The sequence below is a fragment of the Rhea pennata genome, chromosome 1 (assembly GCF_028389875.1).
Source record: "Rhea pennata isolate bPtePen1 chromosome 1, bPtePen1.pri, whole genome shotgun sequence".
NCBI classification, from domain to species: Eukaryota; Metazoa; Chordata; class Aves; order Rheiformes; family Rheidae; genus Rhea; species Rhea pennata.
The window spans coordinates 42,343,214-42,367,824 of NC_084663.1; the positions used below are offsets into that span (position 1 = coordinate 42,343,214).

At 42.2% G+C, this 24,611-nt stretch overlaps 1 protein-coding gene across 1 annotated transcript; it reads right to left on the reverse strand.

Moving 5' to 3' along the window:
• Window positions 1-227: 227 nt before the first annotated feature.
• Window positions 228-19,216, reverse strand: E2F7 (E2F transcription factor 7). The gene is made up of 12 exons (XM_062568003.1): window positions 19,124-19,216; window positions 14,757-15,032; window positions 12,575-12,743; window positions 9,829-10,113; window positions 9,060-9,218; window positions 7,927-8,064; window positions 6,903-7,097; window positions 6,225-6,309; window positions 4,877-5,402; window positions 3,710-3,980; window positions 1,731-2,155; window positions 228-404 (listed from the first exon to the last, which is right to left on the reverse strand). The coding sequence occupies exons 1-12, from the start codon at window positions 19,214-19,216 to the stop codon at window positions 228-230; spliced, it is 2,799 nt and encodes a 932-aa protein (XP_062423987.1).
• Between the last annotated feature and the right edge of the window lie 5,395 nt (window positions 19,217-24,611).

Sequence of the window (24,611 nt, forward strand, 5' to 3'; positions counted from 1 at the left end):
AGCATCTGAATTCAAATCAGTACCAAAGGAACAACTAAGTAAAAGGTATTCAGTAGTGAGGATGACTTGTGAAAAAGGTTAATAGACCTAGTGGGTGAACAGATAGCAGGGAAATATGCTGAAAGGGATGTCATTTTAATGTGCTCCTCTTGTTTGGTTAAGAGTTTGCTTGTTCTTTTTTAATAGATACAGAGTCCTAGGACAATCTGCCTTTTCAATGAACGGAGTTAGTCAGTGCTGGTACTAGAGATTTCTAGTCTCCTCTGCACAGAGCTGGCATTTCTGGTCTGGTTACCTTCATTTTTTTTCCATGCAACAGGGTCTCCAAGGCTTCCAGGAGTTTTGAAAAATGCCTCATGATGTGCAGGACGAATGCTCTTAGGAGTGAGGGGAGCTGACAAAGGCTATTTGTGAAACAAAAACAAAGTGATTCAGTAGTGCTTTATCAAAGCTCACGTGCAAACATGCAAATGGAATAGAGTTTGTAGACATTAAGCCTTCTGCCCTGCTACAAGGCACCATGTCACACAATTGGTTCAGAAGCTTCCCATGAAAAGCTACAGGCTTTGCCCCTGCTTTTTGTTCTGAAGCTGTCTGCCAATACCTCACCGCTGTGAAGCTGAAAGCCTTCATCTCATTTCCAGCTTAAATGTATTCATGACTAGTTCATACTCATTCACTCCTGTGCCAATCTTGTCCTTCAGCTTAAAGGGCTCTTTTCCCTCCTTGATGTTTTACTTACTTTGATTATTTCTTAGCATCAAAACAGGTCTAAAATTAGTCTCCTAAACCCAGGCCACTTCTGTTTTAAGTGCCACTCTACTGTAACCTCTAACAACATGTAACCAGATTGGCTGCCACTGAGTCTCTGTTACAGCCTTCTTCTAAAGCTTGAACAGGATAAACCAAACAAAATTCATAAAGCTTCTAAAAGCCAAATCTATTTGTCATTGCATTAGACAACAGGAAAAGATATCAGAAACTTAAGAATTTAAGCTAAAGCAGTGCTAAAATGGCCCTGCTAATAGTTGTGAAGACCTAGGTAACATATTGACTGACAGGATGGTTTCATATCATTCATTGCACTTCAGATAAATGAAACCTTCTCCGCTTTTTAATTTCTTTCGCCAATTATTTTACTCAGAAAGTCTCTATGTAGATTTATGAAAACTTCTTTATAAAAAAAGATCAACAATATACCAAAATCTGTGTTTTTCCCCAGTTCCTATCTCATATAGCCATTAAATATTCCACTATTTAGTGAACAGAGAGCAAAGCAGGGATTAGGTTACCCAGTACACTAAGGCACTTTTTCAGGCAGCTGACTCCTGAATTATTACAAATAATCCTCCTGTCCATCTAAACGTGTTTCTGTAGCCATTGTATAATATGTTTCTAATGGCAATATCAAATCACTGGGGGAAAAAATTTGACTCAAGATTTCTGTGGAAAAAACCTTGTAACTCATTTTTTCCTCTATTCCTGTAAGATTTTAAAATCCACCACTTTATTGTTCAGTGCTAGATATGTTTATCTGTTACCATGCTATGTATTTAATGCTACTGCAAGTGCTCCCACCACTCCAGATGGACATGCAGATTAAGTAGAAGACACCAGCTCCCAGCCTGTCACTCTGACACACAGACACTAGCCTGCACCACAAGCTTCCTCCAGTCTCAATAGCTTGGCACTGTTATTTTCTTGTCACTCAGTCACCTTTTAATACTTACCTGCTGCAGTTTCAAAAGAGTCACAGGATGCCCCATGTACACAGGGGAGTCCAGTTTAACAGTACTGCAAGACCTTGGTAGTACAGGACTCAGGGGCACAGTAGGGTGAGCTGGTTGCTGGGGATCTGCTGAAGGTGAATGTGAGGCCTTTGGAGAAACCATTGCCGTGGTGCCTATGAAAACAGGCGTTGTTGATGCCAGGCCAGACATACTGAAATTCATGGAGGCAGCAGCTGAGAAGGAACCATCAGGAACTGGAGAAAGAGAGCTTGGAATTGCAGGAGAACAGACAAGCGGGAAGGAAGCCAAGGCTGCTGACGGCACCACAACACAGGGGACACTCAGAGAAGGTAACTGGCTCGCAGCCAGGCCAACAGCACCAGGGGCTTGATTTGCAGAGAACAGGAAATTAAAACTGCTTAATCCTAAATCAAAGAGAGAAAAAAATAAGGCATTAATACAGTTGACAAATTGGAATTAAGCTATTACAACTTCATCTAGAACAGGAGACAGAGATAACAACAAAGAAAGTGCTGCCCAGGAAGAAACAAAACTGTGCTAAGTAACAAACAAGTGTTTGCTTTTGATCTGTTCAGTCAGGCTCCCTTTTCTTACCTACCTCCATCTCCTCCCCTGCTGCCTGTTCTCTAGGTCTCCATCCATTTACTTTGTTCTTATTAAGTACCAGTCACCTCTTGATGTGTTATGCTTCTAAACTTTAGTTAAAAATTATGTTTTGGTTAAACAAACACTTTTTTTTTATTAACAAGAATCATACCCTCAGCTATATGAAAACATATACATAGCTTTAAAGTAAGAAAAACAAAACATAAAAACCCCATGAAGATATGCCCCACAGACACTCATTTTCCTGAGAGGAGGAAATACTAGAATCTCGCCCTAGAGCTGCACTGGTTCCCAGTTTGTCTGACCTTACAAAACACCAAGATCAGCTTCTTCAAATTGAGAGTCTCCATCCTGTAAGCTGCTTCACATAACTAAAATCCCAGAGACCCTACTTAGCTTTAGTTGACTCCGTGCCACAAGGGAATCAAATGCTAAAGCAGTAGCCATGGCAATCTGCAGCATGTACTCTGTTCCCACAATACAATCTTCCACTCCACACAAACACAGTCACAAAAAAAACAGTGGACATGAAATCCTCTTGCAGCATGTTCAGCTGCTTACCCCTCATACCCACTGTGCCCACCAGCAGGCTCAGCTATACTGCTGTGCTTCAGTTTTTCTGGTGTTATCCAGACCATACACAGGCTAGGAAAAGTATAAAGCTTGTAGTAACAGTAAATTCACTCCTGTGGGAATGTTGTTACACTCTTCTGGCTGCCTGACAAACCTAGACTAGCCCTCCGTTTCAGATGCCAGATAGGTGCTGAGTAACACCATGGAGTAGCACTAAGGGTAGACACTGTTTCCCAAGCAACAGTTCTCTTGAAAACTTGCAAGCAGGTGCTGTTGGGGTATGGAGCTATAAAACCTCAGGCTGCAGCAGTGTGCTATATTGTGATGCCAAAATGCTAAACTTTGTAATTTAAGTCCCCAAGCCCTTATATGAAATGTGGGTAACAATTCACACTTTGTAGGGCTGATTTCAGTCTCTCTCCCCAACCAAATGGCTCTAAGTGTCCCCCCTCCCTCCAAAAAAAGCAGCAAAAATTCAGAAACACACTGATACACTGAAACTGAAAAGGTCAGAGCACATAATTCGAACACATGAAATCCAATTATTCACCCTTATCAACATCTGGATACCTCAAAAAATGCCATATTTTTTAGAGGAGACAATAATTCATGTGGAGTCAAGAGTATGCAGGATTATTAAATTGCTAGAGACCTGCTGACACTTTTTGTAACGTCCCCAAATATAGGCTTATGGGCCTATCTGTAGGTGTCCCTGTTTGAATAGTTCAGTGAACAGACGCAGAAGTCTGAGTGGCTCTAGATCTGATGGCTGTCCTTACCAGCAGTAGGCTGAACATAGAGATATTGTGGTAGGAAGTGTTGATTGGTATTTTCTTTAGAGATGTGCTCTTTTCCTGGAGAGGGTTCTTCGGAGTGTTTATTCTGAAATGGTTTTTCTTGCTCCTGAGAATCTAAAGACTTAGTAGCCTCCTTGTCTGCAGCCTCTGGAGCAGCAGGAGTTGTGAGGTCAAGATGCATAGCTTCTAGATGCACAGCAGATGTACAGCCACTTCCCAGGGTAGATTCTGCCTCAGGTAACTCAAAGGGCTTCTAAGCAAGAACAAAAGAGGAAACGAGAAGTCCAGACTGAAGTAACAAAGGATTATGTCTCTCATATACCTTCCTCAGCTAGAGTGAAGCATGCACCTGTGCAAAGGGGCAGCACAAGAGCTCTGACCAGCCAGTCAGTGAGTTAAAAAGTCTTGTTTTGAGGGTCTGAAGAACAATTTTAGTGATGCTTGAACTCTGTGCCCAGGGCTCTAGTTCACTTTCAATATTGGGAAACATTAGATTCTTTAGAAATACTTGAGCTGGGGGATTAATTTCTTTTTATTGATAAAAAAAACCTCCTGTTTTAAATGGCTTACTGATGCAAGCTCCAGTCTGATCCTTATTTCAGCAGTTAAGAGAATGTGGCAAGATGCACTTACTCTCCCCCATTACACTGTCTCTCACCAGTCTACTGTGGGCAATACTAGGCTGGGGGCGGGGGTGGGGGGAGGAGGGGAACTGAGGCTGGAGAGTAGGGAAAAGGCACAAAACACATTCTCCGTAGTTCAGTGGAATAAGCAATGCTGCTACTGTCTGGGAAAGACCCAGCTAACAGGGGAAGATGAGGAAGAATATTCACATTGATTTCTTCCCATCTGGCAGGCTGTTCTGTTGAAGACAATGATCAAGACATTGATTCCAAAGAACAGCTGAGCATCACTTCACTATGCAAAGCAATCATAGTCCACTTTCCTCTGCAAGTATAAAAACATCTTCCAATTAATACTCGTACTTCCTGACACAGTACCCTTGTAATTTTCTTAACATGTGGGAGGTAGCATTTGTATCTGTAACAAGAGTGGTGCAATGAGTTTTCACTTGAGAAAATACCATCTTGGGTAAAAGTTTCTCCTCACTAATAAGAAGCCCAACTACTAATGCAATTCATTCTTTACCTTGGGTACTACAAGCGAGAGAGGGACATCGTTCTGTTCCACAGTCTGCTTTTTAGCAACAGGCTCTTCATTGTCCATAGGGGCAGAGGGTGATGTGCACTCGTGGGAGCTGCGTTTCTGGGAGTTAACTGGAGATACAGCACCCTCTGCTTTTAGGGGTGAGACCCACTCCCTAACATCTCCTACAACAGGGTGGTTCTCTCTCAAAACATTTTCCTGAAGACTGCCACATAACATAAAAAGGGATGAAGAGGGGAAGTACAAGAAGGGTTGGTTGGGGAGCAGAGTAGGTTTTCCATTTTCTGTTTTGGAGACTGCTGGAGCAGGAAGATGTAGAGCTTGGCTGCTGACTCCATTAGGCAGCGAAAGGCACGGCACATCTGATTGAACCACAGGGAATAATGTGTGAGGCAAAGGTTTAAGGCAAAAATCAGAGTCCCTTGGAACTGGAAGAAGGGAGAAAGGAGAGTTTATGCTTGGGTTCCTTCCTGAATTTAAGATTGTTTCTGTGGCACAAGCTTTATTCCTAAAGAAAGGAAAAAAAAAAAAAGTAAGGAAAGGAAGCAAACAAATTCAGTTCAAAGGTAAACCCATGTATCATCTTTAAAATCAAACAGGTACATTTATGGGCATAAGTGTGGAAAATACCCAAATAAAACTTAATTTTAAACATTTTACAGGGAGGGTCATTTTTTATTATGTCAAATTACATAGAAGCAGACTCACCAATTTTTGGCAGAACTATGATTTAGTGCTTTCAGTTGCACTTGACTGGAGTAGAAAGGGGCACCAGGGAAGTATGACTGGCACCCGCAGATTAATTCAGATTAGGTAAATATAAAGAAGACCCAGTAATATGACAGGGGGCTCTTCCAGGCAAAGATTTGTTCAGCATATCTAAACAACAGGTTAAAGGGCATTCCTGTCTCCTATATAAACACATCTGAGATGAAGAACAACTACTGAAGCTAAAGGACAGCAGTTGTACCAGTACAGGTTGGTATAAGCTGCCTGTGAGTAAGTTTAAGCTGTCAAATAGAAAAAAGTTTTTAATTATCAGAGCAGTAAAACTGGTCTACAGTCTGACAGCACAGTAAGGGGTACAAAGGAGTTTAGTTCAGAGGTGGATCAGTTTATAAACTTAATTTGTTCTGTATTAAAACTTTTTGCATGTTAGAATAAATCTTCCACAGAAAACAAATGCCATGCTGAGACCTATCAGAACTAACATAGTAATAATGGGACTCTGGGGTTTGTCAATCTCACTTCCATCAATGTAATCTAGCCTTGAACCAAACATGACAAGCACCAAGTTGAAACTGGATAGGAGCTTTGTAGACCAACTTACCCAGTATCTTCTTCTAGTTTCTGTCTACAGACAGTAGCTAGATCTACCATTTTGGAACAATATTCATCTGAATTCACAACACAAGCTGAAAGAACAAAGAAGCATTCAATTAATTACAGGCAACTTTACCAAGCATATTTTGATACTTGTCATATAAAATAATGGATATAATTTTGTTATCCTGGCACACTTTTATAACATCCACTAATCACCTACAGTCAGAACTTGCAAGCTCTCAGCTCTTACTTCTTCCAGAGAGATGCTCAGCAGGGAACTGTGAAAGAACCTGTATTTGGGTTATCATTGTTAAGAGCTATCCATTAGATTGTTACAGTAAATTCCACTGTATTAGGGACCATAAAATAAAGCAAGCTTTTCTAAAGAATCCTTCTTTACCTATGCCAAATTCTAACAGAAGAAATGATAGTACAGCTGCAGTAGTATCATTTATCGGAAAACAAATTGTGGATTCAAGGCAGTGAGATCCAGATGTATCTCATCTAAGTACTTCACTGAGGGGTCCAAATTAGAAATGTCATCTTCCAGGAAATACAGGCACCTCCTAAGGCTAATTCACATATTTAATCAGGCTGATTCACTCCATCAACAGCCTGAAGTTGGTGGCCTCACATTTGTGCAGATCCAGTGGGATACAGAACATGTTACCTTGGTAGTTACCTTGCTTCTCTTGACGTGGGCTGTTAGGCTCAGAAATGACCTTCCTTTTGGTCCCTTCACAAGGCTCTGCATCATTAAATGAAGTGTGACATGTGAATCTTTGCTTTCCATTGGCACAGGTCTGATATGGGGCACAGGCTTCCCTCTGCCTCTCTGGTAGATGATCAGGTGTTGGGCTATGCCCTCTTGGATCACCTGAAGGTATATAATTTTGTACAAGTCAATCAGAGAACACAGCTCATCTTTTAGGCTTCTTCCATGTTACTGTACTTGGACATGAGAGAAGAGAGAACCTCTAAGGCATCTCAAACCCCAAAACACTGAAGTAGGCCTAAGCTCCATAAGCAGGAGAAAACAAGATAAAGGCTTCTCTCCTTTCCATTCTGTGGCAGTCCCAGACAGTGTCTGTACTCTAGTGTGGGAACCCAGAAGGAAAGGGGGACAAAGATGATATTAACAATATCCTTTACCTTTACCTGGTCCTAGGACTGGTCCACTCCTATTAGAAAATACATAGCAAAAGCGCTCTCCTTTGCACTGGCTTCTAGGCAAGAATCAGCAATAACAAAGATGCTCTGACCAACCTCCTTTTTCTTTACAGATATATCTTCTGTATTAGGGAACATGTGAATGAAGCAGTCGTGTTTTACTTTGGTACTTCCCCTTACAGAGAAAACCATTCACTGTCTAGTCAGGAGAGAATTACTGAGATTTTGAAGCCCAGAAGAGCTAATATATGGATCTAAATTTGGAGATGTAGGCATGACATTTCATTGTTTTACATTTTATACAGTTATATAAGCCAGTGTAAAACACCAACAAGGCCCTACCCTTAGTAGCCCCAGTCTTTGAGGGTATAGTCTAATAAAGGCAAATTCTAAGCTGGCAAGCCGTTAATAATCACAGGGCAGGGGTACTACAAATAGTGAATGCTGCGTCATTCTTTACACACGGAAAAAATCACTCTTTAAAATTTAGAAGGGAGTGTCAAAACAGAAGGAAAAGACTCTGCTACACAAGTTACCCATCTTTCCTCTGAATTCCACAGGCCCAATCCACTTGAAGGCTGGCTTGCGCCCCCGTTCCTCCGTGACATGGACTTTCTTTATCAAGCCTAGGCTGGTGAGAACATTGGCGATATCATACAGTCTTCGTACCTTTGCTAACAAAAAAGGATAGAAATAGCCAAGACAGTCACATTTACAATGTATATAATACATATTTACAAAATAATTTAATTCTAGAATATGGCTGTTGATTTCATAGATGAAGGAAATTAAGCCAAATTGGGACACAGACTCTTCTCATGGACTACCTCCTATGTACTCTGCCATGCTAGCTCCCACTTCCAGCTGCTTCTCACTGCTTCTTCATTATCTGCCAGCTTAGCTGCTCAGGTTTATGCTAACCTTCCTCATTTTGATGAAATGCATTAGGGATAGATTACATGATCAGCTAACCCCAAAAAGGCAGCAAACCCCCTGAGGGGCAAAGACAAGCACCTGAATGCAAGAGACTCACAAATTTCCACAGATGATCATATGTGATGTTATACATGAAGCACTCTTAGAAAAATCTCTGACTCCAGTGAATTACATGTTTGAACTGGACAGGATACCAATAGATTTTTCAGCTGAACTCCTCACTCCAGTATTTGAGGTAGAATTTTATGACTGAAGTGCTAATACTTTATTTAAAAATACCAGACCAATTTAGTATTCCTTAGTTTTTTCCATGTCATTAAAGGGATCTAAATACTCAACCCCCCAATAACTAAAATGAATGTGCCATCCAGCTACAAATTTCTGTAGAGAAAAGATTTTCAACTAAATTAAGCAATGTATTTCAATAAGTTTTGAAACATAACTCAGAAAGCTACAGGAAACAAGGTGTTAAAGTAAAAAAAGAATTCAAAACACATTCCCCTGATTTTTCTTAATTCTGAAATTAAAACTTGAAGATATTTGTCAAACAGACCCTTTCTCAGCCCAATGTCAGTTTTCACAACCTGGCATTTTCAATTAAAATAAACAATATTTCAGCAAAAGAGTCCTGACCCCATCTAGCTGTTACCTACTGCTGTCAGTCCCAACATGCCCATTTTTTTTTTTTTTTACTCACTGACTGATTGATTCCTTTCTCAACAGCCGTCCTTACTTTTAAATTTGCTGTGGTCCACTGTATCCTGGCTTTCTTCTATCAGTATCTTTGCTGCGATGTCAAGAGTGACTATCTTGGTCTTGGAGACAAGGAACAGCATGACAAACTTCTGGCTCATAATCCGCAATGACTTGTCCTTTCTGCTGTTTGCAGATGCTGTGTTACATACAATACCCAAGCCTCTTAGCATATGTCATCCAGCATGGCCAAAAAAGTAGTAATTAGGTTTCTCACACATAAAAGGGGCAACGTATTTCCTTGTTGGGAAGCAGAAATCTTTTGAGAGGCAGCAAGTAACTGACAAAGCAGATGGAAGTCTCTTCAAAAGGCAATAAAAATTAAAGCTTACAGAAATGGCATTTAGGAGGTCACACTCCAAAGCTGATTCTGTTACATTACACAGTTTTGTGCCACCGTAATTTTGTGACTCCAATGGACTTTATACTAACACACTATGTATTACATGGACCACATGTAAACAGTGAACAAATGGAAGATAGAGCCTTCTGTCAGGACACAGCACTTAACTGTCTGCTATGAGCAGGGGAAAATGAAGAACTGGAGTGTTAAGTAGAAGTTCCTGCTAGTCCAGAGGATAGAAGGAAAGTCTGTTCTGAAACCTACAATAGGGCTAGAAGGAAGAGTTCTGTCTCCTCAGCAGATTTATTCTTTAATTTAAAAGCAAAGCAAGGGGAAGAGAAGTCACACAGTAAATTGGAGAGAGACTTGTGCCTGTGTATCACACTACACTCATTAGTCATCTTACCGGAGCTGCAATCAGGTTCTGAAAAGTCAAGCAGTGCTCTGTCTTGAGAATCCAGAAGTATTTCCTTTTTCCTTTCTCCTATAGTATAGTCCAGCTCCTGCTCCTTGAGTTGAAAGAAGGCCATTAGCTCTCCATACTGCAGCTCTCCTGCTTCCTGAAGCCTTTTCAGAGTTTGACTTAGGTTGTGCCGGCCATGCCAACAGTACTGGTTCTTGGCCACACGGCTAACTAAGTGCAATGACTCCAGAACATTCACTATATCGTAGATTCGTCTCCGCTCTACTCCTGTTTTAAGGGGGAAGAATAAAAGAGATGTAGCAGCTCATGTAGTTTTAACACGCTTTTCAGCAAGAGCTGAACGGAGAACAGGCTGTTCTCATATATGGAGTGTCACAAGGCATCTTTCACAGCATTCTCCTGGGCACATTACATTAGATACAATTGAGTTTGCATGACAAGAACCAGCTTGTGCATAGCTAGCCCCATGGCCTGGTACTCTGTCTATATTGTTAGCTGCTAGCCAAATCACAGCTTAAGTTTAAAATATCTACATTACCTTTAGAAGAACCAACTGTAGTCTACTCAGCTCCACCTGCCCAGGCTGCATAACTACAAGCTCTTCTCCAAAGGTTTCTAGAGCACTTGAAGCTCTTCCCCAAAGGTTTCTAGAGCACTTGAGTCCTTCCTTTCAGAAAGCTTCAGAGGTCATATCCCTACCTGTCCACATGCACGTGTCATACAGAGGGCAGGAACAGGTCCATGTCTTGCACTGACACAGAGTAGACACAGTGGCCTACTCCTATAGAAATCAGTGGGAGCACAGTCCTGCCCTTGCATTTTCAATGGCAATGTTACTCGTTACTAGCAAGTTCAAAGGGAAGGTGTGTCAAAGGCTTCACAAGGTATAAAGCAGTGGACCGTAAGGCCCCCTGTTCCCAAAATAAGCAGAAACAAGTCCTCAGTGTCTGGCTGGGTCTACACAAGGACATCAACAGGAAGCCTATGAGATATGCCCCGTTAGTGTTCAGCCTGACTGCTGTGAGCAAGGTTGGGGCCTGAATGTGAACAGGTTGTTGGCTCTGATCACTGTCCCTAGTTTTGTTGGTCAGCGCTGTTTGCAGAATGACACAGCATGCAACGTGCTGGTGGCAGCCATCTGCATCAGAAATCCTGTAACTGCTGACAGCAGCTGAGCAGAACAAGTGTTAGTCAAGGAGGAAGGTTCCGAAAGACTCCTCTTGGGAAGGCAGGGCCTTGATGTATATGTTTATCCATCTGGAAAATATGGATAATACTTACCAGCCTCAAATGGATATCAGAATAAACAATTCAAAAGTATTTCCAAGTGTATAGAAATCTTGGAGTGAAACATACTCCAGAAATATACAGCACTACACACATCCCGGTGTCCTTCAGACACCAGCAGCATAGCCCCTTCTGTGGTCTTAACATAGCCAGGACTTCAGTGATTACAGCCTTACATATATGTAGCAAAAGATGCATTACAACCACTTGTTACACAGAACAGGAACAGTAAAAGTAATTTTGTGGCCCTTGAAGGAAGTGGGTGCAGGCAAGCAAGGAAGTGGAAACCAAAGGGAGATGAGTAAATATGTGCTTTTCTGACAGGTAAAATCCTCAGGAGTAGAGTTTTAAAACAAAATTTCTAGTCTTGCGGAAAGCAAGGCAATGGCACTCCCAACATAGAATACAGTACTACTTGTGCTCAGCTCCACCAGTTTGGAGCACTAAGGTCTCATGCAAACACACAAGCAGTAACTGCAATGTCTAACAGAACAAATTATTGTTTAAGGGAATTGTTAACTATTTATTTTATCTGAATTCTCTCCCATTCTCTAATTTGCCAGGGCTCCTACATAAGTATTTCAAGAAGCTTCTTACCAGAACCACAGGGGACATCCCTCTGTTCCCTTTCTTCCCAAAATAGACACATTTCATTCTTGCTACCTGCTTTTGGTTAAATGCCTGAGTTCTAAATCTAGATATACATTTGCGTTTGTTCAGTTGAAGTCCAATTTTGTTAAATCTTCATCACCTAAGGGACAACCTCTCTAAGGAGCTCTTATCTAATTGGTGTGACCTGGTTGACTCCCCTCTCCCAAGTTTTATTACTTCTCTCAGATATTTAACCCTTAAGCTAATACCAAATCTAATAGTAGACCCAGAAAATAGGCTACCTGATACCTCCTCCATACCTTAATACAACACATTTTCTCATTCCATTCTAGCACATCTCCTGCTAATCTCCCATCACAAGACAATATTTAAGGTCAGAGAACCTTGATACATAGATCTTGGAAGGTATAATGTCAGGCACATTACTGAAGCGAAGAAAAAAAACAATTTGTAATCATTTCCCCAAACCTTCAGTTCTGACACAATTTATTTTTTGTAAGTCCTCCTTCAGAGGACTTAAGAGGACTTTAGAGTGTAGTAAACTGAGAATTCAAGAAAGCATCAGTGTTCATAAACAGCTGGAGAACTGACTTGTGTGGAAAAAAGTGCTATCAGAAAGCAGATTTCAAAATGGTAGCTTTATCACGCAGCAAAGATACTTAGGATATTAGGCACTTCCAGCTCTTGCTTAATATGATTAGAAGAACATCCAGACCCAAGGAAATGCAGACCCTGAATGTACTATGTAAGGAGGATAGTCTTTTAAAGGCCCTTCTGTAAGAGGTACCCCAGATGACCAGAGTTACCCCATTTTTGCAGATATACATACCAAGAATTGAAGCCACTTCATCCAAAGAAATAGTAGTTTTTTCTGTTGACAATGGGTAACTTGGATAGCGAGCTAGAAACTTTTGGCACAAGAGTCCTAAGCTTTTCTGTTTTCTGCTGGGCCTCTGCTTTTCAAATTCATCAACCGCGCTGTCGTCTACCATATCATACTGTTAAAAAATAAATGTTATCCCTTTAGTGCAGAGCTTTAGAAGCAAGGTGTAGCCAAGTGAGGCATATTTCAGACGTTAGCAATATTCAAGCTCAGACTTTCGAATACGAAATAAAACCATGGGCTTCTTACAAGCTAACAAGCACAGAGCACACAGGTGACACACTTAAGCTGACAAGCCCATTTTAATCAAGTGTCCAATACAAGAGATGTCTACAGGAAAACTCTTAATCTACCAGCTCATAAGCTAATGTTTTGCATCAGGAAACAAAACAGGTAAGACCAAACACCCAGAACTGGTAGATGGTAAGATCTGACTTAGAAAGAATATTTCTTTTTGAGACAATGAGGAGAATACTCCTTCGAACATCTCTGGAGCTAATAAGTCAGAAGACGACATACAAACCATCAAAGATTTCCTGCAAAACCCCTTTCAGTAAATTTAACTGCCCTTTGAAGTGGCTCTATAGCTTTAAGAAGATGGGCGTGATGCTAATTAAGAGACTATAAAAGGCACCATTAAGTCAAGCTGTTAACTTAAGGGAGCTCTGTCTGAACAAGGTCTTTCAACCTCTGCTAAAAACTGATGCCAGGATTAGGTCAAGAGGTATGTTTATCATATTACACTCAGAAAATGAGAATGGCTGAGACTTTTTTACATTGGTAATTTGGTTCTTTGCTTCTGTATGAAAAGAGAAAAAATAATTCCTCTACTAAAGAAAAATAGCTGTTGAAATCAAAGTTCCCTTGCTTATAAAACCTTACCTGTCCTTTAATGATTAAGATTAAGAAACTTTGCAGCAGGCTATGGCTCTGACTGAATTATTTGAGGTTTATATGGTACAAATATATCAATGTTCTTTAATGTTTACATATTCTTACAATAACGTTTTCATGTCTTTTCTAAATTAACTTTCTCTGTGGAGAAAATTATGTCTAAGCTTTATTACCTAAAAAAATATATGAACACTTTATAGTAGCTATCCTAAAAATGCTACATGATCTTAGCAGGCACTTTTACTATAATTGACTTAGAATGTAACATAACTAACCTTTAACACCAAGTATTTTTACTTCCATGAAGCTATCTTAGGAATTGTGTTTAGAGGACTGTATGCTCCTTTATGATGATTTTCAGAGAATTCTCCAGATCACAATCATTGTAAATGCTAAAAAACCTATACTTACAGACACGACCTGTACCTATCAAATGACATTGCTCAGCAAGGTGACCCCAGAACCCTCTTCCTTTTACTGTAATCACTGGGGAAGTATATTTTATGGGAAATAATTCAGTAAAAGGAAAGCAGTGGTTGGAGCAAAAGAAAAGGGAAGAAAACTGTAATAATGCTTCATTACAGCTGAGAATTCTTCTTCATCATTTGTAGGAATGGAAGAGGACTTCTTAAAGTGAGAACAGGAACCAGCCCTTCACTGCTTGCCTCCTGGAAGGCAGCACACTTGACTGTGCTACCTGGTTGGGAGGAAGGTGATGGTTTAACTGACTGCTTTGCTTGACTGTTGTGCACAAAGAGTGCAAACATATAATGAAAAAACCTATGCCCACACTGTAATCTAATTGCTTTTGAAAGTGGTTATGCTATAGCTAAAAATGTTGCTTGCCTGTTTAGAAGTGATCTGGCAGTTTTTTCTAATGCAGATGGAAAATAGCTTCACAAGTATTTAAGGTGATGAAACTTGCACATCTAAGCTCTACTTCCTTCTCCCTCCTTCCTGATCACTGATTCTCAGGATATGTCTCATTATTTTTAAGACAGCTACCTTTAGTCTTTGAAATTCCTATTGCTCTGCTAGTACTGCGTGGGCAACTGTCCTTGGGAATATGCAATTTTCCACAGGGAGCAAAAGGGCAGTTGGAAGAAAAGTGAGGCATTATTAAAATGAAAGCAATTTCATTTTACTAAAAACAGCCTTTCAGCTTGATCAGCATAATGGCACTGGGAGGTCTGAATCCTGACTAAATACAAGGTAACTGTGTTCTGAGTCTCACCTGTAAACAATCAGACATGTCATTCTGCTCACTGTTTTCTATACATCTGAAGAGCTCTTTCTTCTTTTCTCTGTCCCTCATGTCAGGGCTAGCAGCACTAACAAGCATCTTCAAGTTAGCAGTGGGAGTCCAGGGGTCAGGTTGAGGTCTGTCAATGAGCTTAACAGGTGTAATTGGACTTCTTTCTGGGGTGCAGCCTTTCTGCTTTGATAGGTCAACTGGTTCATTTTTAATGGGAGTCTTCGGGGCCATCCTGGATCGATCAAATATATTTTCCTATTAAAAAGAAAAGGTTGTTTAGACACAACAGGAAAGAAAACAGTCCAATGATCAATTTCTTTGCTCTTATGAAGGTAATCTTAGTGATTCAGGCCTTGGCATTCATTGCTCTATTTAGAACAGCTCTTCTGCCTTTGCTGGAAGCAGTAAAATATTCTATATGCTAGTGTACTGGAGGCAGTGTGCATGAGATTGACTTCAGTTTCTGTGACTCAGAGCAAGCAGTCAAAATTGTGGCCTATCAGGCTTTTAAATTCTACCTGTTGTTACAAGCCAGTACTGCCCATAAGCATAAATCACTAAATTGGATTGAAACTGAAATAACGCATTGGTCACATTGCACATAACAAGAAAACATGCTGTTCTGCTTTTAGAAAGCTCCCCAACAAAATGCTGTGCTGGGGACCCACCTCACTGTCACAAAAGGTCAGACTAAAATGAACTTATCTTCATCTACAAGCGAAGCAAGCTTTTCAGCTGCACTATTTGCTGCTCAGTGCAATAGAAAAAAACAACTCTCCCTCAGAATATGCCTTGACTACAGCTAAGAGCTGCTAGAAAGGAGAAGTCTGGTGATTCACCACCTGATTTTTATTATTCTTTAAATGAAGCTGAACTCCTTCCAGTCTCTACCTACAATCAAACTTTTTTTAATCTTTGGGTCCTACAAGAAGGCTAGTTTCTTTACCCCTTCCCTCTTAGTGCAAGAACTCTCATTACAGGTCAACAGCTAATCTAAATGGACTGTTTTAAGAAAGAATACCAATAGTATTCTTTGATTAGCAGAGATCGGATTTTTTTTTTAACATGAGATACTACTTCACTCCATGAATTGACTTCCTATTTGCACTAACAGGCTGATGACTAAAGGAAGTAGAAGACAGAATGCCATACTAGTTTTCTTTGCAAGATATGGAGAACTGGAACAGGTATCTCTGACTGGGGACAGAGCATCACCTGCAGAAATGCCCATGCAGAAAGCTGTGTTGTTTCTTTTTGCCCAGGGAGGACAATATTTAGTCTTAGTAGTCTACTTATCACTTAAAATTCTCCTTAATATTCTGAAAACAAGGCAATTGGGTGGAGAGGAACCTCATGAAGTTGAACAAGGACAAGTGCAGGGTCCTGCACCTGGTGAGAAATAGCCCTAGGCACCAGTACAGGCTGGGGGCTGACCTGCTAGAAAGCAGCTCTGCGGAGAAGGACCTGCGCATGCTGGTGGACAAGTTGACCACGAACCAGCAATGTGCCCTCGCGGCCAAGAAGGCCAATTGTATCCTGGGCTGCATTAGGAAGAGTGTTGCCAGCAGGTCAAGGGAGGTGGTCCTGCCCCTTTACTCAGCCCTGGGGAGGCCTCATCTCGAGTACTGTGTCCAGCTCTGGGCTCCCCAGGACAAGAGAGACATGGAGCTACTGGAGAGAGTCCAATGTAGGGCTATGAAGATCAGAGGACTGGAAGAAAGGCTGCAAGAGCTGGGTCTGTTTAGTCTGGAGAAGCGAAGACAGAGGGGATCTTATCAATGTCCTTATTGTCAAATACCTTAAGGGAGGGTGTCAAGAGGATGGGGCCAGACTCTTTTCAATGATGCCAAGCAAAAGGACAAGAGGCAGTGAGCACAAACTGAAACACAGGAAGTTCTGGCTAAATGAGGAGGAATTTTTTTACTGTGAGTGACAGAGCCCTGAAACAGGTTGCCCAGAGAGGTTGTGGAGTCTCCTTCTCTGGAGATATTCAAAACCTGCCTGGAGGCACTCCTGTCTGATGTGTAGGTGACCCCTTTTGAGCAGGGAGGTTAGACTAGATGATCTCCAGAGATCCCTTCCAACCTCAGCCATTCTGTGTGATTCTTCAAACTTCAGGTAATATTTCTGAATGGTTTATAGGTTTAGTTTCTGCAGCTTAGAATCATTGCATATGATAGAAAGTGAAGGGGACAGAATATGAACAGAAAGCTAGGCAAGGTTATACCTTGCTGGAATTGAGAGCTGAAGCCTTTGCAACCACAGCAAAGTGCTCCTAAAACACAAATCAGGCTTAAAGTTGCTTGCTTTTTTCAGTCTAGCATTTTCTTGGGTGTTGGTCTCAAACTAACCAGCTCTTCTTCCTCAGACTAAGATTACCAAATTTCTTTCAAAATGAGCTGTTCTAAAAATGTAACTCTGAGACTGGATAGTATATTATATATATGTTGGGTTTTTTACACTGCCAAAAGTCAACTGTAAGAAATGGAATAGCTGCCTGAAGAAGTTACTGCAGATTTGCTGTAAGAACTTTGCTAAGCTAAGTGAAACTTGGCTTATTTGCAGTAATTCAGCTGTAATTAGCTCACATTTGTGAAGTCACCTATTTAAGTATCTATATCCCCTTATTGGGTATAGTTAGCTGGAAAAAAAGAAACAAATTTATTACTAAGGGAAGGAAGCTTTTACTAGGAACAGTTGTATAGCACTCAATTTGGGAATGAAGTTAGTGCATCAAAGTATTTTGCTCTGAGCACTGATAGAGAACTTCTGCATACGGTCTCCTACAGGAGAGAGGATATAAAAGTATGTTTTACAGTCAGTTATAACTTACTACACTGTGACAAATATGGGTCAATCTAGATGCCACGGTGCTTTCTGCAATTATGTTCATATAGCACTGGCACTCAATATATTCTTGCAATTTCACATTTGGCAGTGAATCAACATCTAATCTGTAATGGAGAAAGTCTACCTTCCTGTAATGTTCTTGTTCATTACAGTTGGTACTAATGGAATTGTAATGAGGGCAGCTGGAATAACTAGTAGTTCTATTACCTCAGATTTTCATGTTTGTGCAAACATTGCAATGAAAAAGTAGTGCCATTACTGTCAGAAGCATAAATCTACTATCAACTTCCAAATCTGGATTTCTTCTTTAATGTCATTAACTGCCTATTAACTTAAATTTGTCTACCTTTTCCTTCCCCTTTCCCTGTTTTTTCAGTGGCCTTCAATGCTCTATCAACTCCTTACTCATTACACTGCAAGGGCAACTGGAAAAAGGCTGTGATCCATCTTGATTTAAGCAGAGATGGCTTAGAAGAGGACAGGAGAGTTTGGCCCAATGAACTTGGCATGTAAACGGGAACTGAAACTTTGGAAGAACAAGAGTTGTATCAACAGTAAATAAAGCTGTGTGATCTTGGGTAGACTCAGAGGAAGCATGAACAGCTTGACTGGCTGGTCATGAATTGGGTCTAGCTCAGAAGCAATGCTGAACAACAGATGCCTGAGCCTAAATATCCTCTCTCAGGGCTAGAGGTGAATGGCAGGTTTGCTGCTCTCTGTGCAGCCTGGGTCAGTTTATCAGCTTGGGAACACAACTGTATTAATAAGGCTATGCTTTTCCTAGCCAGAAGGCAAACAGCAGGCATCTCCATGAGCCCCTGCTATGCTTAAATAACATGACTATCTATCCTAAGGTGACTTAAGGCCTGGCATTAGTTCACTTCTGACTGGGAAAGTCTGTATATAAACCTCCTCCTTACCAAACTAGCTACTGGGATGCTTGCAACAAACTAGTCAATTTACAATACATATATATTACCTGCCAGCTAGACACAGTTTCCCTAGGGAATAATTCCAGAGTGCAGTCACTCTGCTTACTGACAACTGTAACCCAGCTCAGATTTCACTGGACTGTCTTGTAGCATCAATAGCAGTGCCAGGGGCACCTCTAAGCTCAAACTGCAGTCAGGTGAGAAGCCTCATCCCTTGCTCTGGATCCACAAGCCAGTACAGCAGGAGCTGGGCAAGCCGAGGTTGGTCGTGTTGGGGCATCTCCAGCGATGCTGCCCTGAGTGAGGGGAGTGTGACGGGGGAAGAGGGATGTGCCACCCGCCTCGGCCGGGACTTGCCCTCCGTGGTCCAGGATGGGGCCTCCGACCTCCCCTCGCACAGGAGACGAGGGACAACGTGCCTCCAGCGCCGGGGACTGGTCGCCTGACTGCGGCTTTCCCCAGCTCCGCGCCGTTCCCCGCCGCCGGGCGCGCGGGCAGCCGTTAACGGCCAGGGCAGGCAGCGGATCCCCGCCACCCACCACCGCACGCCCGCGCCCCGCTCACCTTCTGCGCCGCCTCTGCCGCCCCGTCCGCCCGGCCCCGCCGCGCCGGCCGGCCGCCCGTCAGGTCCCGCAGCGACAAGCAGCTCGCCTCCATCTGCAACGCGCGCCACGGCGCAAGCGAGAAGGCGCTTTTTAACCCACCTCGTTTTAAATTAAATAAATAAATAAGTAAGTAGAAATAAAAGAAACCGCGCCCGCCTCCCGCCGTCCCGGAGCCAGCCCTCCCACTCCCACTCCCCCCCCCCCCCCCCCACCGCGGGGCTGCGCTGCCCGGCGGGGCGGCGCGGCGCGGCGCGGCTGCGGCGCCCCTCACCTGCGCGGCCGGGCGCGCGGCCGCGGCGCTGCCGCCCGCCGCTCGCGCCAGGCGCTCAAGCGCCCGTTCTGGCGCCCTGAGACATCGCTGCGCGAGCCGGCCAATCAGGCGCGGCCCGCCGGGGAGCCCTCGCCGCCCGGCCCGCCAATCAGCGCGCGGCGAGGCGGCGCGCGGCAAGGCGGCGCGGGACGGCGCTCCCGCCCGCGCGGGGCCGCTTCGCTCCTTTTCTGCGCGCGGGCGCCCGCCCCCTCCCCCCCACCCCCTCCACCGCAGCCCGCCGCGAGCCGCCGCGCGAGGCCGCGCCGCGCCGGCCGTTGGCGGGCGGGAAACGGTCGCCGCGGGCGAGCGGGACCGGGCGGGGGCATATGGCGCGGGGAGGGTCCCCGCGCTCACTGAGCGGGCAGTTCCTGAGGGGAAAGGCGGGGTGTGTGCGTGGTGGGGGGAATCCCTCCGGTGCCTGCGGTCAGGTCCTGGTGTCTCCCGTGGGAGGAGGTGCCGAGGGGGCGTGATGCGAGGTCACTGGTTAACGGAAAAATGAAATTTTGATGGGTTGGTTACTGCATTTGTGGAAAGCAGCGGCCCCGGGCTACCAGGTTTTGATGACCTGCTGCCCCAACGTCCTGGTCTGGGCTTCACTGCGGTGTGGGCAGGCCTGGGGGTCACTGCGGCCCCTCTGCCTGTGATGGTGCCTTGGGGGCTGCAGGACCACTGCTCCTGTCACCCTGCCCTGGTTTCTTAGTTTGTCCTATTTGATTATGGAGACTTGATACCAGGAAAAAAATGATAGAAAGACGTCAAGATAATGGATTTCTGCTCTGCAGAAGTGCTTTAAAAGAGGGTTGCTCTAAGCTTGAAATCATGTCTGAAAATTTCCTCTGTGCAGAATAATTAATTTTGCTTTCTAAATTGAGTTTGTACTTAAGATAATTATTTTTGTCATGCTAATGACGGACATGCTGCTGCATTATTCCTGTCTTGTTTTGTTGTAGGAGGATTTCCTTCTCAAATCACTCATGACTTGGTAATGACTCATCATGGAATGAAAACGCCCATTTGCAGTTCTAATAATTTATAGTTACTTTTTAATAATAAATTTTGAGGAAAAGAAAAAATAGTTTATTCAGTAGAGAGAGAGATAACAGAGAAATATTAAGTCTTGGGCATGAACTTTAATTTATTTGTTCTTCTTTTTAATTTATTTGTCTTCTTTTCAGCAAGTTCCAGTGCACCAATTTGTTGAACGGAGTGAAATATAAACTCCTAAAGAACCTTTTAATTAAAAAAGTCCTTTACACTTTCAGGTCTTGGTCTTCCTATAGTCTAGAGGAAAATTAATCACATAATTGCAAAGTATATCTTCCCAGTATATATTTGCATGTATAGCAGTTATATATGTAGGAAGGGATATTCCCAGTAAGCTACTACAGTTCTGACTCACAGGAACTCTGAAAACAGACTCCTGAGAATCCAACGAGATGGAGAGTCATGGAAAATCAAGAATCTGGCATCGCAGTCCTGCATGCCCAGGCATGGACTCTAGGCTGAGGCAAAGAAAGGAAAAAAAAAAAAAAAAAAAAAAAGGCAGCTGAGAACCTATTTCTGTGCTCTGCCCTCTGTGATATTAAAATGCCATCTGACTCATTTAGTCCACCTACTTCGAAAACAGTGACTTTGCAAAATACATTTTCAGACTTTTATCTTAGATTTGTCACAAGCAATTACACATCCATTGCTGATTAATAAAATCTGTGATAAAGTAGTACATGCCATGAAAGTTTGGTAGGTCTAGCTGCTTTTGCAGCTCTAGTGCAGTGATTTTCTGATTAAGAGCTTAACAGCGCTTAGGACCTTAGTATTTCAGTCACTTGGTGAAATTCTGTGGAACAAGCATGGAGAAGGTCAGGTTTGATGATTGTAATACTTTTGATATAATTGCTTCTGGCCTAAAAATCCGAGCATTCATAAGTGATTAAATAAAGATATCTATGAGTTGGCATGAGACCAGAGAGGCATAAGACCAGATACTTGTCAGCATCAACTACAGATAGACCATATAGGTCATACAGCACATCTCATTTAAGTTGTTACTGACTTGTAGTATCTCCATTTCACTGTTGGAATGGACCTGGAGCATTTAATAAATGCTCAGGACCTGTGGCTTTTCTTACTTGTGGTTAAAGATGCCTCTGAATATTAACTGCATACTACTAAAGCTCCTTCAAGTCATTAAGAGAGGACTAATTTGAATTAGGTTTGACACCCTCATTTAGTTTTGCTAACAGTTTACACGTCCACTGATCTTGGCAGCTGGGCTCCTTACTACATCAAGGCTGAAATTATGTAGTAACTCTGTTCTGGAAAAGTCACAGTCTATCAAAGAGTGACACATGTGAGTTAGGTCTCTGACAAGTGGAAATCAAGCCTGTTTGCTAGGTGAAATTCAGCCCTTGGGACAGATCAAGAAAGATTTGTGGAGCCCAGCGTGGGGACAAGTGTAGACAGAAAGAGCCAGAGATAGACATGCAGCACTCCTGTGTTTTAACAGGGACGCTAGAATCCACCTTGGCACTGGGTACAGTACAAAAGGTGAAAGTGCTTGTATTGTGTATGTAGACCGAGGTGGGAGAAGATGAGTAACATAACATCAGACTGGCAGCTGTGGGAGCAGCACAGGGGGGTGAAGGAACAGTGGCTGCTGGTTTAGTCTGAGAAGATTATGTGTACTTACACTGGAGAAGCCACTTTGCTGGGAGATATTGGCAATAATTTAGATACAGTAATTATTCTTCTGTGATATGGAATTAAAAATTCAAAATTAGCAAATTAATTTTAAGCTATTATACAATGTAAGGCACATATAGAACAAATATATTTTTGTTAGTTGATGCTAATTTTTCCTTAAGATCAATGTACATTATTAAAATGAATTTAATAAACTGGCTAATTGTCTCGTGAAATAAACACCCAAATCTCCTCTGATTAATGAAATGTAAACTCTATTTAGCATATTGTGAGTTAAGCAGACCAGAAGTAACACTTCATTTCCCCTTCTGCCTGTAGCAACTGAAAGAAGCTTACTGATTCTAAGATTAATTATTGCCACTGTACAAACACACATCATTATATGCTCTAAGAAGATTTTTATATCTACCTCTGTATTCAATGTGCACAGATAATCGACTACACCTGGAAGGAATGTGTTAAAAATTGGACTACTAAATTTAAGTGTAAGTGACTGTTCTTTAATATTTTCGTTATATAACTTCATTACAAGACCCACAAAAACCTATAAGATTATTTACAATTTTGTATAGATGGTATATGGACTAACGTATATTTTTTTCTATCTTTAACACGAGTACTATTAAGAAGTAAAAATTCCCATTGATGTTTTTTTAACTTTTTTCCAGTCTTGAAAATACAATATTTCATCCAAGGCGGACATGAAAGTGCCAACTTTATGTGATAGATAGCCAATACCTTTGGCACTGGAGATGGATAAAAACAAATCATATCAATATGTTCGCATTCCATCAGTACTTTCCATCACAGAATGGGAAATAATTTTGAAGACATCAGTCGCTTTAAACCTGTATGTCTTTTTGTAGCACAAAGAAATATGACTGGTCAAAGACCTGCTAGTTCCTTTCCTTTCTTCTTCTCTCCCCAGCTGTCTCTTTTTATGAGCTCAATTACTCTGGAAAATTCTATTTCTCTAATAATTTTGGATGACATTTGGAAGCCAGTAGGTTCAAAAGCTATGGATGAAGAAGAGATGGATTCCCACACAGATCGAATTGTTTTTATTTCCACTGAAAACCAGACTGAGTCACCAAATTGCTGAGCCATCAGGGAATCTGTAGACACTGGAGTGAGTCACCAGTGAAGTTACCAGCGTTCCTGATGTCTGCTGCCCATCATTTCCCGAGATGCTGCTGCCTTGGGCACTGTCTCCTTCCTGGGATATTCCCACCCTTCAGTGACTTCAGGCTGCCTTGTGTTAGGCGTGTTCTGCACAGACATGGACAGTAACTGTGACCATGTGACATTCAAAAACAGCCAAAGGGGTTGCATTAGAAGTGATCCTATGAACATTTGGCATTAGTTGCCATGGCTAAAATACAGAAGCAGGGCTGGGAGCAGGACCTGGACCCAGTGCAGCCCTTCTCTCACTGTGCTGTGGGGCTATGTGCTTTCAAAGCTTGCATTCATTGCAATACAGAGCTGCAGCTCTGACTAGAGGAACCGAGAAGAGCAACAAACATAGACCACGGCTGAGTAGCTAAGGTAAACAACAGATACATTATACAGGTTTGAACTCATTCCAGTAGAGGAAGGTATTGAATAAATCTTCCATTTTCTAAGTGTTCTAATTGCTGAACTGTTTTATCAGTACGATTGCCTTGTCCTTTGTCTCTGCCCTGCAGCAATTTCCCTGGATTCAAATGAGGAAAGAGCTGTTGGTGTTTTACCTGAGGCTACAGGTTGGTAGAAGAGCGTCAACTCCCTTTCTTCAGCTTTTCCCATTGCCTAACATAGGTGTGGCCTTGCTTGGGGTTGTGAATGCTGCTCGCAGAAGACAAACAGTTCCCTGCCTGCAGTGTACTTAGGTGCTGCAGCCTAAGAAACTCCTTCTTTTCCTTTGAGAAACTCCTCTGGGAGCTAAGCAACTGTCTTGGCAGTGCCTCAGTCCTTTTATGGACCTGATCTCAAGTAACTTGCCAGAGGTTACATGAGGAAGTAGGTAGCTCACTAAATCATCTCTCTCTTGAATCACCTTGCACTTGAAAATCCCTTCCAGCTGCTGTTTTTACAGAATGCTGGATCTTTCACAAAGGTAGCATTTACACTTTCAATAAGTCTTAGATATTGAAATAAAATAGCTATTACTGATCAGCTGTTTGTAAGATTATGCTTACTCCTCTCTGAATGAGATATAGTTTGCCTAATGTCTCATACCATAAACCTCCTCTACTAGGGCTTCAGCTGGATGGCTTTCCAACAAAATATAATGGGCAAAGAATCAATGTCTAACATAAAGCAGTTATTAAATTATTAAAACAATTATTAAACTACTACATGGTGATGCCAGAAAGCCACAATAATAGTTGGTTGAAACTCTATCTTCCTCAGCACAGTATAACATCTTTACCCTGACAGTCTTCAATATAAAAGA